Source organism: Liolophura sinensis, chromosome 7, assembly GCF_032854445.1.
Source record: "Liolophura sinensis isolate JHLJ2023 chromosome 7, CUHK_Ljap_v2, whole genome shotgun sequence".
Classification (NCBI taxonomy): domain Eukaryota; kingdom Metazoa; phylum Mollusca; class Polyplacophora; order Chitonida; family Chitonidae; genus Liolophura; species Liolophura sinensis.
The window spans coordinates 29252657-29269438 of record NC_088301.1 but is presented as its reverse complement, the minus strand read 5'-3'; the positions used below and the strand labels follow the sequence as shown (position 1 = coordinate 29269438).

At 38.6% G+C, this 16782-nt stretch overlaps 1 protein-coding gene across 3 annotated transcripts; it reads right to left on the bottom strand.

Moving 5' to 3' along the window:
* Positions 1-3962: 3962 nt before the first annotated feature.
* LOC135471112 (uroporphyrinogen decarboxylase-like) lies at positions 3963-14912 on the bottom strand. 3 transcript variants are annotated; one of them, XM_064750173.1, is made up of 10 exons: positions 14684-14912; positions 12587-12692; positions 11691-11770; positions 10244-10336; positions 9376-9537; positions 8315-8476; positions 7550-7687; positions 6561-6661; positions 5222-5288; positions 3963-4219 (listed from the first exon to the last, which is right to left on the bottom strand). In XM_064750173.1, exons 2-10 carry the CDS (start codon positions 12612-12614, stop codon positions 4055-4057), a joined length of 996 nt encoding a protein of 331 aa, XP_064606243.1. In that variant the 5' UTR covers positions 12615-12692; positions 14684-14912; the 3' UTR covers positions 3963-4054. The 3 variants fall into 3 exon arrangements, with proteins under 3 accessions (XP_064606243.1, XP_064606244.1, XP_064606242.1); XM_064750174.1 differs by having other exon boundaries at positions 14734-14912; XM_064750172.1 differs by lacking the exon at positions 14684-14912 and adding an exon at positions 14293-14416.
* Between the last annotated feature and the right edge of the window lie 1870 nt (positions 14913-16782).

The following is a 16782-nucleotide window of genomic DNA, read 5'->3' as shown; positions in this document are numbered from 1 at the left end:
ACTCCATGTGACTGCCATGGATTCTGTCATTTTGTTCATGTCACTCCTCATGACTGCCATGGATTCTGTCATTTGTTTATGTCACTCCTTGTGACTGCCATGCAACTCTGAATGGCTTTTTTTAATGTACTTAAAATTCACTTCATGTCAGTGAAAGCCTACACTTCATGTTGGGGAAATAATATTTGATGCCCCCACGCAGCAGCTGTAACATGCCTTGTCCACACGACAGGCACCACCTGGGCCTGTCATACAGAGCAATCCATGCATCTAGCACCATGGCAACATGCAGTGAAGAGATATACGTATGCCACCATGGTACATGCAGATCTAAAAAAAACTTGATGCAGTGTCTCAGCTGTGTGGTAACACAGACCCCAGGACATTATATTAAAGGCTTCAGCAAAGCTGCTTCTCTCTACATGCTGGCAGTGGAAGCGCGTATATACAATCTGGGACTAACATGACACACTCTGTTACATTAGTCCCAGTTACAATGTACAATGACACAAGTCTGCTTGGCCCAGCTGTCATGGCTGTAGAGAGCCAGTACATTTTTCTGTTACGTCTGATCAGTACTTAAGTTTCTGTGTACTGATAACAGCACATTCATCATAACTCTTAATGGCTAATAATATGAAATGGTTGACTGTCCATTGATTGGTAAGTTGCAACAGCTTCTTCACAGATAGAGTTTGATGTCAAGAGACCTGGGATCTAGCCCGGGTTGGGTCATACCAAAGACTTTAAAAATGGTACTTGTTGAGGCCATAGCACTAAGAGGTTAGAGCAAGGAAACAGGACTGGTTAACCCAGTGTCAGTATAATGTCACTGAGTAGGGTGTTGTATCTGGTGTCCGCGGCATGATATTTCAGTGGTGGCAACATTTTGGCGGCTTCAAGCCGACACAAATACACACACCAAATGCCTCCTTTTTGTCATGTTACCGAAGAATTGTTAAGTACGATGTAAAACCCAAGCATGCATATAATATACACAGTTACCCTAAATCCTCCACAAATTTGACTAATAGCATAACTTCAGACCTAATTTAAACACATAATTCATATAATTTAGACGATAAAAATGTATTGTTTGGGTACAGGCTGAGGGATATACTTCAGAGAAATTAGAATACAGCCTGTCAAGATCTTGGAACATTCCTCAATATTACAAAACGTTCATCATGTTTGTGGTCAAATACGTTGTGGATTTAGGGTATATATGTATGCACAAGCTAGACTGATAGCTTTGAACTTGATATCCTCAATTTGGTAATGTTGCAGCACCAAGCCAGGCAGGCAGATACCAATGATTTACCTGGTAGAAGATCAGATTCCAGACATTGTCTACAACCTCATTCTGGGAATTTTGTACAAACAAATATGTTCTCTGTGTCTTTTCCTTTTAATGTCTCACCAGATAGTGTGTCCAATAACCATCATGCTACTGCCAGTATGTTCAGTACGATATATGTATATTGGAGGATACGCTAGTTCTCCCCTTCACCTTCACCCTTAATGAGATAATAATTTCAAAATAGATGTTACTATACAATTATTACCAAATTAATTTTAAATCTGAAAGCCAAAGAGAAATACACACATTACAATCATGTGACACAGCTCATATCACAATTTTAGCCAATATCCTTCCACAAAACTTTTGCATGTGAAGGCTTGTAATCAAAACAAAATGGATACACAGGTAGACCAATTCTGATATTATGGAACAGAGAAAAATGATGAAAATGTCGAGCAGTTTTTCTTGTGGAATTGAAAGCAGTCCAAATATAGAACAGCCCAGATGACTAAGAACTATTCTGATATTGTAAATGGAGTTGACCATTATAATCCTTAAAAAGCTATATTTCTGCATCAAATCAATGTTATAAAACCTTGTTTGTATAGGGAGCTGGGATAGCATAGTTGCAAGTCTTGTAGAGCTTGCTGAAAAACAAAATTTCTCTAGATTCAACCAAAAATAAAAAGTGCTAAAACAATCATTTTCCTAACATTCCATGCAAACGATTCAACTTGAAGCCCATAACAAAACAATATGCCGGGATCAACCATAAAATCACTCAAACCTTTGATTATACACTGAATCTCTATACAAATTTTTCATACTGTAACATCTGCTATTGGACCAACTAGCAAACTATAGATTGGAATGCTAATGGATAAAAAAAAAAAAAAACTATTGGGACATGGTGGAGGGGGGATCATTGCACATCGCTTGAACAGCACTCTTAGGCCATCCTTAAAAAATGCCTTTGTGGGTACGGGGAACACAACCCTTTAAAAAAATTAGGGTTGGTCATCAGGGAAATAAATACTGATTTTAAAGTAATTAACACTTGAGATAAAATATTTTAAAGAATTCTATAAAGAACCAATAAAATCTTTAAGAGAAGGGCTTTCTGGAAAGCCAGTAGGGTTACCTTCGGAAGAAAATATTTTTATGATGACCTTACCAATACCAGTTAGGTGCCTGTTATATTTTTCATTCTTTCATATATATTTTTATTTCTTTGTTTTACGTATTTTTTTTCCAAGAAAAAAATGTATTTGTGCAAAACATATATATGCATCGTATGTACTGTACAAAAGTAAAACAGGAACTTCAGTGCATACAACTCAAATCTAACCACAAGCAAGCACACCTTAATGTTGCCACTGTTTTTCTCGTCTTGCACAATGAATAACATGATCACACATCTGACATTTTGAACAGTCAAAAGGCACTCAACAGCATCCACTCAGTATGTTTTTACTTTAAAAATACCGATTCTGAATACTAGTTATATGGCGCGTTACAAATGTGAGATCATCTTTTACAAATGTTGCAAAACAGATTGTTCTAAAAACTGAGCTCTTACGACTTCACAAGAATACTTCTCACATCTGAAAGAACAACGCTTTTGAGGTACATCTCCATTTCATGTAAACTATGTGTAGCAAACACACAGACCACAGGTGAGTTAACAGAACATGAGTTTTCTATCAACTATAACTACAATAAATTCTTGTATAAAATATATGGATAATGTGCAATACAAAATTGAAAAACAGAGTTTTAATAACAAATTTTCCTAAACTTAGAAATGGCAGCAAGGCTAGCAAAGAGCTCGCCTGTATAAGACACATGAATGCAAAACTTCAGCTCAATGCATAAAGAATTGAAATTGTGAATTTAGTAATTTACAGTAATTAATATGCTCACAGAGCGTCAGCAGATATGACTTTGAGTAAGGCAGTTATGCTGGAATGACGTCATAGTGTTGGGAAGTTTGACGTTGTTTGTGGCTAAATTGGAAACGACAGGAAGCTTTTGTTTCCACATTATTCCCCCAAGCTAACAACAGTGGCTTTGATACAATGCTTTTTTCGATTTAAGAAAGGAATTCCGACCATCAAATATCCTCATTTACCCTAATTTTTCAACCTTTTTAACCGCCTCTGTGGCCAATATTTTGCCAGATTCTGACAGAGCTGTGGGGCGTATAGAAGTAATCTGCACAGTTTTATGAAGCCTCCATCTTGAGTGACACAAATAAATCATTTTTAGCATCATTTTCATAATAATTTTACGCATAAATTCCACTAAAAAAAAAGTGCCTCAGTGACTGAAAAGGTTAAAGACTTATGGTAACCTTGCATTTAGGACATATAAGTCTGGACACTAAAGCAGCTCTTTAACCATGGACAAAACTCACCTCTACTTTCCCTATATTACTGCTTTCTCTGAATGGCGCAGAAAACACAAAATGCACGTTAACACAAGGAGTTAACACAAGGAGTAAAGTATGACATGAATAATGTCAAAACAATACATGCTTGTTTTCTTTTACACAAGAAATGTTTCCAAAATATGTTTTGTTTACAAGAGAAAAAAAATCCATCCCACACAGTTGTGTAATATACTTCCCGTCAATGCAAGCAAGAGTAGTAAATCCCTCTGAAATTCTACTAAGCTCAGTCAAAAATAAATGACGTTTCTGAAAGCTTTCTTCTTTCCCACTTAATTCCGGAGCTGAGGGATCGGTGACTGTTACTGCGTGGCGTTCATCTCTTCTGAGTACGTATGAACAGCGTTCACGAACACTTCCAAATGGTCCGGGTTCATGTCACGATATATCCCATGACCCAAATTTGCAATGTATTTCTGAGTCCCGAATTTCTGAAGCATTTCTTTCACGTGTCGTTTAATTTCTTCCTGTAATGAAGAAATATACCAAGATAACTATAAATGAAGAAAGTTATTAAATTATAAATAACACAACAAAACAAGACAGCAAGTCATCAGCATTGATGTTTTAAAAAAGATTGAAAACGGGTGACAATTTCAGATTATTTCCGCACTACAGTGTATAATAGCAAGATGAGATAATTTTAACAGCTTAACGCAGTGACCAGTACAAGAACTGTCTAACTCTAACCAATTTGTCTACAAGCCCTATTTAAAGTTAGCAATGCTTGAATATGTTGGATGGCTATCTGCAGATATTTTATGTTTTAGAGGTGGGTTTAATATCTTTCCACACTTTCCCACTCATACGCATGTATTCTTCTAGCCCCACTGCTGTGCTACTTTACCAAAACATCCTTCTAAGACACCAGATTTAAGACCCTCCCAAATCACAGTATACGGGTACTAAAACTGGACCCAGTCCACTAAATGCCAAAAATGAAGACAAAAATCTACAAGCGCCATTTTTAAGGCCTTTGGGATCAGATGCCTTAAAGGCAGGTTGTGAAAATATAAACAATGACCAAAAATCATGATTTATGTGTTCGCTACAACCCTGCAGAATTCGATATCAACAATGGATTCAGTGTACTTCACATATTTTTGTGTGTATTTTTCTACACTAGATTCCATGTACAAATGTCATGCCTCTGCTACAACACTGCCAACTTTGGCATCAACTCGGGATCCAGCTTTTTTATGCTAGATTCCATATACAAATGTCATGCCTTTGCTACAACATTGCTAACTTTGGCATCAGTTTGGGATCCAGCTTTATAGATCCACTTTCTTACTTGCATTTTTTATGCTAGCTTCCAAGTACAGATCAATGAATTTTCTCTACCGTGTGTGAATGCCAAGGGTTAAAATGCTGGAAATGTGTTATTGCTTATGCCACCTGACACCCACATGTGCCATGTGCACAAGACTGCCATCTGATTTATTGATTGCTTGGATTGGGAGACTTACTGGAGGAGCATACAAGGCGCAAGGATCCAGGTTCCCCTGAAGACTGATTGAAGCACCAACTTTATTCCTGACAAGGACACAAAAATGTTAACATCTGAGTAGAATATTATCACTGGATGACTGCAATATAATTTATACACATCTACTTTTCTCATTAAACTGCCTGCTTTGGGACAGCACATTAGATGCATAGAGTAAGGGGTACAAGGGTATGAGAGGATGACAACTGTGTACCAGTACATAAACCCCCCAGATAGGTAGTCATGATAAAATTATTTGTGGCTTTCCAAATCTTAATCCCCTCTGTGGTTTCTCAATACTTGAAGTACCAGAGCCCAAGAAAATGATCTACACACTGTAAACAAGTCAATGAAATGTCAGACAACAGATGTACCTCAGTTCCCAATTTCATGTGGGAAACTAGAATTATTTGAATCTTCCGAATTGGTTTTCCTAATGTCTAATCTACCATAGTTGCTCAATGAAGAAGGTGTAACAAGTTGGAAACCAACAAGCAAAAGGTTAGAGCCCTGATTCATAGTTTCCAATTATTAGCATTAAGGATTAGCATCATGGCTGTTTGTAGAACATTGATTAGCTTACTGAATTAGACGCTGTATACTGAAAACACAATTGTCTGACAGAGGTCGATTCCCAAAACCCTGGTTATTTCCTATCAGTAGTTTAAAATTTTTACGTTTCTAAATTAGCAATGATCAGCCCAGGGCAACAAATCGTGCAGGGATTATAACGCAAATCTGTTAAGCTCATCTGTTAGGATTATTTTGAATCATTGCCTTCAGGTGAATCCATTAATCATTGTGATATACAGCTTTTCAATGCATGACTCCAACAGTTATGTGGAGAAGCTCAAAAGCTTAAAATACCTGTATCACAGAGAATTTATGAGAAAACCAAAAACTTGGCAATCTGCAGGTAGTTTACAATGAGGCTACTGTCTGAAAGAAGCAATATGAGGTTAGAATTTATGAGAAACCAAAAAAATGGCCATCTGCAGGTAGTTTACAATGAGGCTACTGTCTGAAAGAAGCGATATGAGGTAAACGGAAGCGTTTTAATAGTAATACCTCTGTACTATCCATTACCCTCACCTCATCACTGCCAACTGAGGTGCATGGACATACAGATTTTACAAGCTTCAGCAGCTTTCGGGAATGGGCCTCTATAAGACATTGTATCTTTAGTAAACAATTAGGTTAAACTCTAATGGCTTCAGCATTAGAGAGAAGGCTGTATATAATGTACCACTGAATTTATACAACGTATTTAGGCAAGTCTTGTTTTAATGTTGCCTTTTGCTTGTCGAGAATTGTAATACCTTGCATTAGTGGGGCGAATTGTCCAGTCCAGTCCCACCACTTCATAACCAGAGCCTGAGAGCTCCTCTAGAGCAAAGTGGCCATCCTTGGCAAAGATTATCTGCAAGAAAACACTCATGTAATAATGTATCTCATGCCAAATTTGTTTTCACACAAGTCTTAACATATTTTTATTAACTTTCTATGACCTAAGGTGTGAACAACTTATGAAAAGTTTACACTTACATGACTGTTAATTGATACTCAAGAATTTTTCACTTGTATGATGGCACACAGTTTTATCGGTGGAAGTGTCTGGGGTAATCCACAGACGTTCTGCAAATAACTGATGGACTTTCTTTTTTTTTTTTTTTTTTTTTTTTGATTGGTGTTTTATGCCGTACTCAAGACTATTTCACTTATACGACGGCGGCCAGCATTATGGTGGGTGGAAACCGGGCACAGCCCGGGGGAAACCCACGACCATCCGCAGGTTGCTGGCAGACCTTCCCACTTACGGCCGGAGAGGAAGCCAGCATGAGCTGGACTTGAACTCACAGCGACCGCATTGGTGAGAGGCTCCTGGGTCATTAAGCTGCGCTAGCGCGCTAACCGACTGAGCAACGGAGGCCCCGATGGACTTTCTCAAGTTCCACGAAGAAATATACAAGCTAAATTTAACAGTGGAATACAAGTGGTCGTCAACAAACATAACACCGCACCTACGGCCATTCTAGTTCAGTTGACTGCTTTTTGTCACAAAGCCCTCACATTATTATTTCTGCTTCACTTTCTCAGGATATGAACATTCATTTGATGTATAAAACTTAACAGAAGTGTCATACCAAAGATTACGATGTGTGATTTGGTATAATAAAACAACTTATTGGATGTGGCACATCATGATTTCCCAGTTCAAGAAAGCTTGTTGTACATCAACTGTCCTGAGTTGACAAATCATGATGTTGCACCCCTTGTATATTGTGACACCACCATCAGAGGTACTTACAAATGGCACTGGTGTGACACCTGACTCAGAACATCTCTCTTTCAGCTTGTAGGAGATCTGCCGAATGTAGGGCAATGCAAATTTGGAGAAAAGTCCCGGGCCCAGGGCACCAGCATGCGACTCAAACAACTGTAATAACTGCAGAAAAATACAGACGATTATATCCTCGCTGGTCTAGTACTACAAATCAATGTCAAAAAACAATGCACAGATTTATCATGCTTGGGTAGAAGAAAGTGTCTAGGTGTCCATTAAACTGGCTGCTAGCCTATATTTCACAAAATTTAAACCAACCCTTTACACTTTTTCCCGTCAAGGACTTTTGCCACAAACAGAATATTCAAGGCCTATATAACTCTTAATTTTATCAAATACACAACAACTATACAGTAAGATCTACACCTCAGTCACAGAGAGTTGCAGGTTTGACAATATTTAAAAATATTCTATCACATACCAAAATGTATTGAATTCTTTGTTGAAGACGTTAATTTTACTAATAAAGGGTTGATTTCCAATTAGTACCATATATCAAATGTCATTCAAATGTGTTCTTATCATACTGTATTTACAATACTAACTGTAACAATACAACTCATGCCTAATTGTGAAAAAAAAGGTTAATTTTGCAAGGCTCCCTAGGGCCTGAAATTTTGTTTCATTTTCAAAGGCTTTCAATGTATTTCCACGTGAGCCCTGTTGTATCCAATCATGAAAGTCAAAGTTCAATGTTATACAAAGTAGTATATGAGGCGTTTCAACTACCTGAGCTCCAGCTTTGATCTGCCCCAGGAGATAATCCACAATGACATCTGCCAGAAGCTGCAGTAGTTGATGACTGGCTTCAGGCTCTGTATACAGCCAGCGCTTAGCCTTGGAATGTGTTGTCGTGGACCCACCCTCTATCATGTACGACATGAGCGTCCACTGAAAACACAGCAAGCCTTCAAATCACAACAAATTTCAAATCAAGAAATCACTACAAAAGTTTTTAAACTATATAAATAGATGTCATATATTTATATGCTTGTTTATTTGAGGTTAATGTTGTTTTAGCATTATTTCATTCAAGTCATAACGATAGCTTACTTGTATGTACAGTGGCAAGACAATCACTATGTGCATAGGGCTGCTTCACTTGAACACTTGTCACCACACATGCTTCTTGACAATTTCACTTTCTCACACTGACAGTGGGAAGTATCAGATTAGAGAAGTCTCAGCAAGTGACATAAGCATGCGAGTATGAGCACACCCTGGGCTGTATGCCAAGACTTTCCAGAAAGTCACAGCTGTTTCCAGAGAAGTCTGAGGACCTGCTAGGGACTAATTATAACAACAGACCAAGAAATACTGATTGCCAAGCCAAGACATGAAAAGGTATTAAAGAACGCCTCCTCAAAGACTGGCACCCACCATCTTAGGGTGGATTCATATGCTGTTGCACTTGCCCAGCTGATCCCAGATGTTCTCAAGTTTTACTGTTTGGTCGTGAGTGAGTGAGTGAGTGAGTGCTTGGGGTTTACTGTCGTTCTCAACAATTTTCCAGTCATTAAGAAACATAATCAACACAATGAATCATAGAATACACTTTCCAAGTCAGAGAGCAAACCTTAGGATCATTTACCGTACATAAATATGATGGTCATATCCTTTACAACTGTTCCTTTGAAACAGGATTGTTTTACAGGCTCCAGGACATGGCTAAATTCCCCCAAACCAGTGACAGTGTAGTATGTGAACTGATGTGGTGATAACCAGGACATTGCTGTGGCACAACAATTTCCTGTAGTGGAAAACTTTCTGGAATCCACTATTTTGCTTACCGGAGCTCCAGAAAATCCAATAAGGGGAACTTTCCCTTCCAAAGCATGTCTGGTTTTTGTGATGGCTTGGAAGACATAGCCCAGCTCTTTGTTGACGTCCACATTCTTGTTTAATTTCTCCAGATCTGCTGGTGTGCACAACGGCTCAGGAAAACTAGGACCCTGCAAAATTGACCAACAGGTGGTCATCATTTACTTGCAGATCTATGTACAATTTAAGGCAACAGAAACCTTCAGTCATCAAATATCCACTGATCATCTGACTATGTAACTATTTGACTGGTGCCCTTCACCAGATAAGCGACAAACATCATGCCTTGTGCATATTATAGCTACTGTGAAGCCGGCAAGAGCAGGATTTGTACAGGCTACCTCATTGGTCATGGACATGACAGTCGCAGAGAGCTGGCACTTTAATCATTTGAGCTCTGTATCATGATTATAGAAATATAAAAGAGCAAATTAATGTCGAGTCAAACTTAGAAGAGTGACACCAGAGTCAAAACCTCTGTATCTTATACATCCTGAGATAGCCTGAATAGCTTCCAAAATAAAACTCTAAAAGAACTAAAAAGAAAAAACCTGTCCACTGCACTTTTGCCTGGTATAACATCATACATACATGTGACATCACAATCGCTGACATAGCCACATACAATGCTGTACTTTCAAACTCTCAATCTTATTCCAGCATAACTGCCTTACTCTACATCTTCTCTGCCTGATTCAGTGTCATATATGGTATATCATCACGTCACATAACAGGGATAATTTACAGAAACTGCTGAAAATTTTGTTTTAAGAACTTCAGTTAAAAATACTGGCTTATTAAGCCACTTAGTGACAGTTAATAATTGTGTGTACTTACTGGTATCATGTCTACCTGCATGCCCAGGGCTTGCGGGATAACAAGAATGTCTGAGAAGATGATGGCCGCATCAAGGTTAAACCGGCGTATGGGCTGCATACGGAAGGAAAATAATTGTTCTGTGTAACCAAGACTTACGACAAATAATGCTGTGCATATTAATTAAAATTTGGACACATACTGCCATGTACATTACAAGTTTAGTCTATAAGGCTTGTCAGGCAGATCCTTTGAAGGTTATCCTACTACCATACTTTTTAACCTTATCTAGTGAAATATATTCACTCTCCATAAGATGCATGGGTGTATTCTTAGGAAGACTGCCCTTCACGAAGAAGAAAGAAGAGGTGAAATGGTAGTTCTAGTTTGTAATAGCTCCTTATCATAGCTGATCATATTAGAACACTGTTTGCAACCATCTCCTAATCAGATTCCTTTGATCTGAGCTCCAAGGAGGACATTTCTTTTTTAAATAAAACCTAGACGTTTGCGAATATACAATGTTAATAAAACAATTTTACACATGATATATACGGTAAATGATCTCACTTTACGTTTGTGAATTGCTGCCGTTTACTTTCGTACAAGAGTGTGTTATCATATTAGGAGTTTGTAGCACACTGACATGGGGTCACTGGCTATATGTCAATATAAAGTACATGTTTTGATTACCAGTATGCAAATTTGTCCAGACGTGATTTGCATGTAGGCAGTAACATTATTCTTTTGTCTTTCACCAGCAAACTAGACAATTGGAAATTCTGAGCTTTGTCATTGTAATCGGCTTGTGTCTACATGTAGATAAAAACCAATCTGTATAACTATACATGTGATTTTATCTGAGGGATATTGATCTGCAGTAAATAAAGTATTCATGTTAACAAAATACGGGCGGAAGTTGCCAATCTATCAAATTACACCAGAATGACCAATAAATTTTTAACTCCAGCATGGCAAACACCCGTAAGTGTAGTAGCTGTGGTTTTAATCGCTGTTTGACATCTTCATCTGCTGGTATGCCAAGCTTTCAAGTAAGGATTCACGTTGGGCTAAATTCTCCTCCAGCTTTGCGCATAAAGAGCTCTGCAGTGAAACGGGTATTTGACAGGATAATCCACGGGTAAATATACTGGGTAGTCATGCTTAATTTCCAGAAAGTTTTCTCTCAAATTCCTGTTTATCACAAAATGGCAATCATGAAACAATCAAGGTGCACCTGTTGTGAAGTGCATGTACTAAAATCATCATGTTTAAAACTGAGGAAAACACGAACTGTTGGCGTTAGGGACATAGACTGACTGCTCAGTGAAGCATGAGCTAGACCACCCATGAGGCTCTCCTGCAGCCCTTAGTCAGTAAGAACCACAATCAGCGCCATGAATCAGGGCACACACTCAGCAAGTCTGAGGGTAGAACTAGCATAGCAATGCAGGCTGATTAACTCTACCTGTAAGGTGACTTCACAAGCCAATTCGGGAGAACGGCAAATGCTGAAAAAGCCATTCTTGGAGCTGATTTGCATGTACTCTGAAAAACAATCGAAATGAAATACACAATTAAGCAACGTCAGACATAGTGAAGGCTCACATGATTGCCTTCACCTCATTCCATTCGCAGGGAAATAACTTAATGTTATACACTTATTTATATGAAAAAAGGTTGTTCTCATGAAACTTTCTCTCATGAAACATTTCTGGTGTCGAGGGTACTTTTTTGGCGAAAGTTAGAACTCTTTTGTCCTCAAAACAAGGCAAATGTATGACTTCCTATTCTCAATAAAGCAACACCAGCGTGAAGCATGACAGTTACAATTCCCTGTCTGCCTTTTAAAATAAACTGATTTTGTCAAAGTCAAAGAGAGATAAAGGTCGGCTCCCCATGCTCTTTGAAGATTCCGTTTTTGGCACCCAAAGTGAGTATGGTTATATCCCGGTTGTTGAAAGTGTTTTTTTTTTTCACTGAAAATATTCACTTTCCAACCAGAAAATTGAGATTCTAACTCAATTTTACAAACTGAATATCAGTTCATAAATACAATGTGTATGAATCCCTATCTGGCGGAATAAAATTTTGCCAATCTCGGACCAGGTCAGCGTCGACCTGCCGAACTTGACAAGTCGAATGCAAATAGGACAGTTGTGCTATTTCGTACAAATGTGCCATTCAACAAATTGCATCGTGTGCACACAGCTTACGAAAAAGACTTCTAGTTGTCAAATTTGAACGAGGCTTTGCACTTACAGGGAAGAAATCAAGTTAGATTACTCGAAGAAAATTCAAGGAATAAACAGAAAAAAAAACATAAAAGCATATATATTACATTTCAAGGAAACTACCACAAACCTGGTAAGTATCTGCCAGCCTGTCTCATTACCCATACTGGTACCCGCTCAGTTTTCTCTCCACGCGCAGCTCGCAAAATAAGATCATTCTTCAGAGGGGGAAAGGCCTGCAAGTTATCAAAATAAACAGAATGCTGTGCTCACATGGTGCAAAATCATTTTAAATTTTATTTCATTCAATTTCACAGTAGACCACACTGGATCTCCTGTTGTGCCCATGACTTAGCATAATGCATGCGATTCCACTGTGAAATGTACTTATAAATGTGGAAAGTACATGAATTCATTACCAACAGACAGCTTAATAATTACTCAACCAAACTGAAATTTTTGTAAAATTGGTTAGGTTTTCTTGAAACAGGTGAATGGGTGGTTTCGGCAATGTGGAACTCCTTGATTGGCCCCCTTGTGATGTCTATTTTCTCATGCACATTACAATGTATATGAAGCTTGCTGCATAGACTCTATGCCCATGCATATGGCATAATTAACACGAGCCCGTGCTTGGATAGAGAAGCCCACAGCAATACTCATTACCTGTACATTAGAAATTTTATGATTTTATGAAACACTATCACAGCTGTTTCCTCTTGTGATAATGTTTATATATATATACTTGCACTGTAAGTATGGACAAATGTCTTAGGTTTACTGATTCATCTAACTGGCCCTGAAATTCATAATTATAAGTTTTCAGCTATGTAAGAGTCGAAGGAAGAGGGTGCCCTAAGTAAACCTTAGCCAATTACCACACAAACTCTGGCTTGAAGCTGCGATCAAACCAGCAATAGCCAGACTAAGACACTGACCTCATGGGTCAGAGACTGCACAGGCCCACACTTAACACAAACGAACCAGAGATGCTCCTCTGTGTACTATATGCTGTGTTTCCATGGGCATGTGATCATGCTGCGAATACTGATCCCATAGTTCTTCCAAAAAAACCTGTCCCATTTTTAACGCATCAGACCCGGATTTATTGCTGGGGTGGACTGACAGGGCAGAAGAATCATACATGTGAATGCAATGCCTTTACGTTACCAGTTTTTAGCCCAGCACCAGGTATTAGGCATGAATACATGTATGTGAGTAAGGCTATGCAAGTATATCGTCTTAAATGATATTTATTGGAGAAAGGCACTCGCAAAAAAATGATACACAAAATGGCCTGGTTCGGCAGAAGAACATCTGCGCATCAGTTACTTGCCAGAGGACAGTGGTTCATTCCCAGCAATCTGTTATCCTGAACTCATGAAACAGAGCGCCGTCATATAATTCTTGGATACTTAATTAACCACTCATCAATGAGATGTTTAGAAGTATTAGGAATAAATTTTCTACTGAAGATGAGGACTAGCAGCTCAAAAGAGCATAGATTAAGGCTGAAATGTTAAAGGGGTTGGGTATGGAATGTAAATCAGGGTCAGGGTCACAGCTGATCAACAAGTCAAACTATCTACTGCTATGACCAACAACACCTAAATTAGTCCATCTAAATGGACTTGGTGTTATATTTAAAAAATGTGACCTTCATCGTAACACTGAGTATCGCCAAAAGTGGGAAGGAGATGCTATTTTGAAATCCGTGCCATGTTTTTTGAGAGGCGTTGATGGACTCCGAGTGTTACAATGAATATTAAAATTTTCAATTAGCACGATGAGTCCATCTAGATGGACTACACCTAAATCAGCCCGGAAGACATTTACCTTGCGATTTACAACAGCATAAGCTTTTTTCGGACCCATTTAGGAAGTTGTAAATACTGGGGTAGTATTTACACGTAGCTTTCTACGCCACTACTTGCGTCAATTCATTCATGCTTTCCTGAATGAGGCTGGCCAAATATGGAGGAGACCCTTTTCAGATGTCCACATGACAGAAGCATGTGACACACTCACATGCGCATTTAACCCTAAAGACGTCTAAAAACCACAATCTAGCACATAAACTTGAGTGGTGTAGTAGTATAAGTAACTGGCTACGGACCCAACATGCTGTCTGTCCCCACCCCCACCATTCAATTTGAACCAATGAAAAATTAGTAATAGCACGTAACCGTGGGGAAATATGACGTCAGAATGTAGGCGTAAATATTACCCTAGTGTTTACAGCTCCTCTTAGAATACCGTCACACAAACATGACAGACCTACTACAATGGAAGAATAAGACGTAGCACCGGGCTTTTCTCATAGCATGCTGATAGCTTCCTGCATGGCAGAGTTTGCATACAAACATGTCCAGTTCGTGTATTCATTCAGACTTGGCCCTTTCCAACTTGCAACTATGTTATTTCACAACTTCTCCAACAACAAAACTTACGCGTGGTACATCTGGGGCCGCCATACTTACACGAGAAAGAGTTATGTAACTTATGCATTTCGCTGAGGGTTATCCCCCTTCATTCGCTGTTTGGGAACATACTGGAAACGGATATGCATGTACCTGCAGCCTACTATAGGCCACAATTAAAAATGGGGAAAAAAATTTTCGTTTTAAGTATGTACCGCTTTTTATGATTATCGTTTCATACCGCCTGAATGCATAATGCCACAACTACAACAAGGACGTTTCCATTTATACAAGGCAGTCAGGTATATATGGTGCGGTCAACTGGAGTAGGTTATCCAAAGTTCAACACTGCCCTGTGCCTCATCTGGGACGAATATACCATCCAAGGCCTTATGAACCACCCAAATTACAGCCACAGCCGTAACAAAGAGAGCTGAATTCAAGTCTACTACGTCAGAGGTTCATTAGATTAGCTCAACTGTGAACACTTCAGGCAACTGGGTCCACAATGGCCCTCACAGAAGGTCATGCAGGGATAAAAAAAAAGATTTATTTATTTGATTGGTGTTTTACACCGTACTCAAGAATATTTCACTTATAAGACAGCGGCCAACATTATGGTGGGAGGAAACTGGGCAGAGCCCAGAGAAAACCCACGGCCATCTGCAGGTTGCTGACAGACCTTCCCACGTACTGCCTGAGAGGAAGCCAGCTATAAAAAAAAAAAAAATAAAAAAATAAAAGAGGAAGTATAAATGGCACTGCACATTATAATTCATAAAATGGCTTTTTCTAACCAAGAGCCCAGGAAAATTGCATTATTGCAAGACCTATCTTGCAGTGATGTTAATATTTTTCATTTATTTTCAACACAAAAATTTTCTGCACAAAGATTTGTGCAGTTCAGCAAAACATCCTTACCCCGGTTATTTGTCTCATAAAGCAAAGCATGCATCAGTAAAATAAACTCAGTGTCAACAAGTTTTAAATTGTGTTCCTTAAAACAAAACACAGCCCTGAATGGGGAGGTGGCATATGTTTTAACCCTGTACAGTGGCACAAGCATGAAGCTGTTGTTCCATCAAAAGTGGAATGTGGCGTAACGTATCAGTTTCTTTTGTAACCTTGTACTGTCTTTAATGTGACATCATCATGACGAGCTGGGAAAAGAACATTTGATGTCCACAAAAAGTCCTACTTTTGGGTGTTTGACAGATTCCCATCGTTGATTTTTGTTTTTAAATCTTATGTAGAACCTTTCAGCATAGAAGTTCTTTATTTGAGTGTTGTACACAAATACCATACTCCAGAATTCTCACTTATACGATGGTGGTCACTTTTCAGGAAGGAGGAAATCAAAGTGAAAATTTAAAATTCCAGCGTTTTTATGCACTTCGAATGTTCCCTTCCTTTCTTCATGTTATCCCAAAACATTACGTCACTCAACAAATACATCAAGAACATCTGTCATGCCTCATCTGTAGTACCAGTAATCTACTATTTGTATCTGTTTGTATGCGCATTCTACGGAGTAAATTAAAACTTCTTCTCATAGAATTTGTGGCAATCACATTTTTCCACATGCCAGGGGTTACTCGACATCATCACAAACCAATAGGTTTATAACATCACAGCAGCAACAAACACAAGTTTTCTGATATTCATGATACTGATGCTTTATTTGGTTACCCATGGTTACCCATGTAACATTTCATAACATCCAACAGGTTCCAAGCCACAGCCTAATATCATTTAGTCTTGAATGTAGATTTACTAATGTAATCTTAACCCTCATTCGCCCACCTAAGTTTTGCTGTTATTTAATACCAGTTTGGCATGCGGGAAAGGCTGAAATTCAATCAATCTCCACCTTTGTGTTCTACAAAATTCTACAACCAGTTTCACT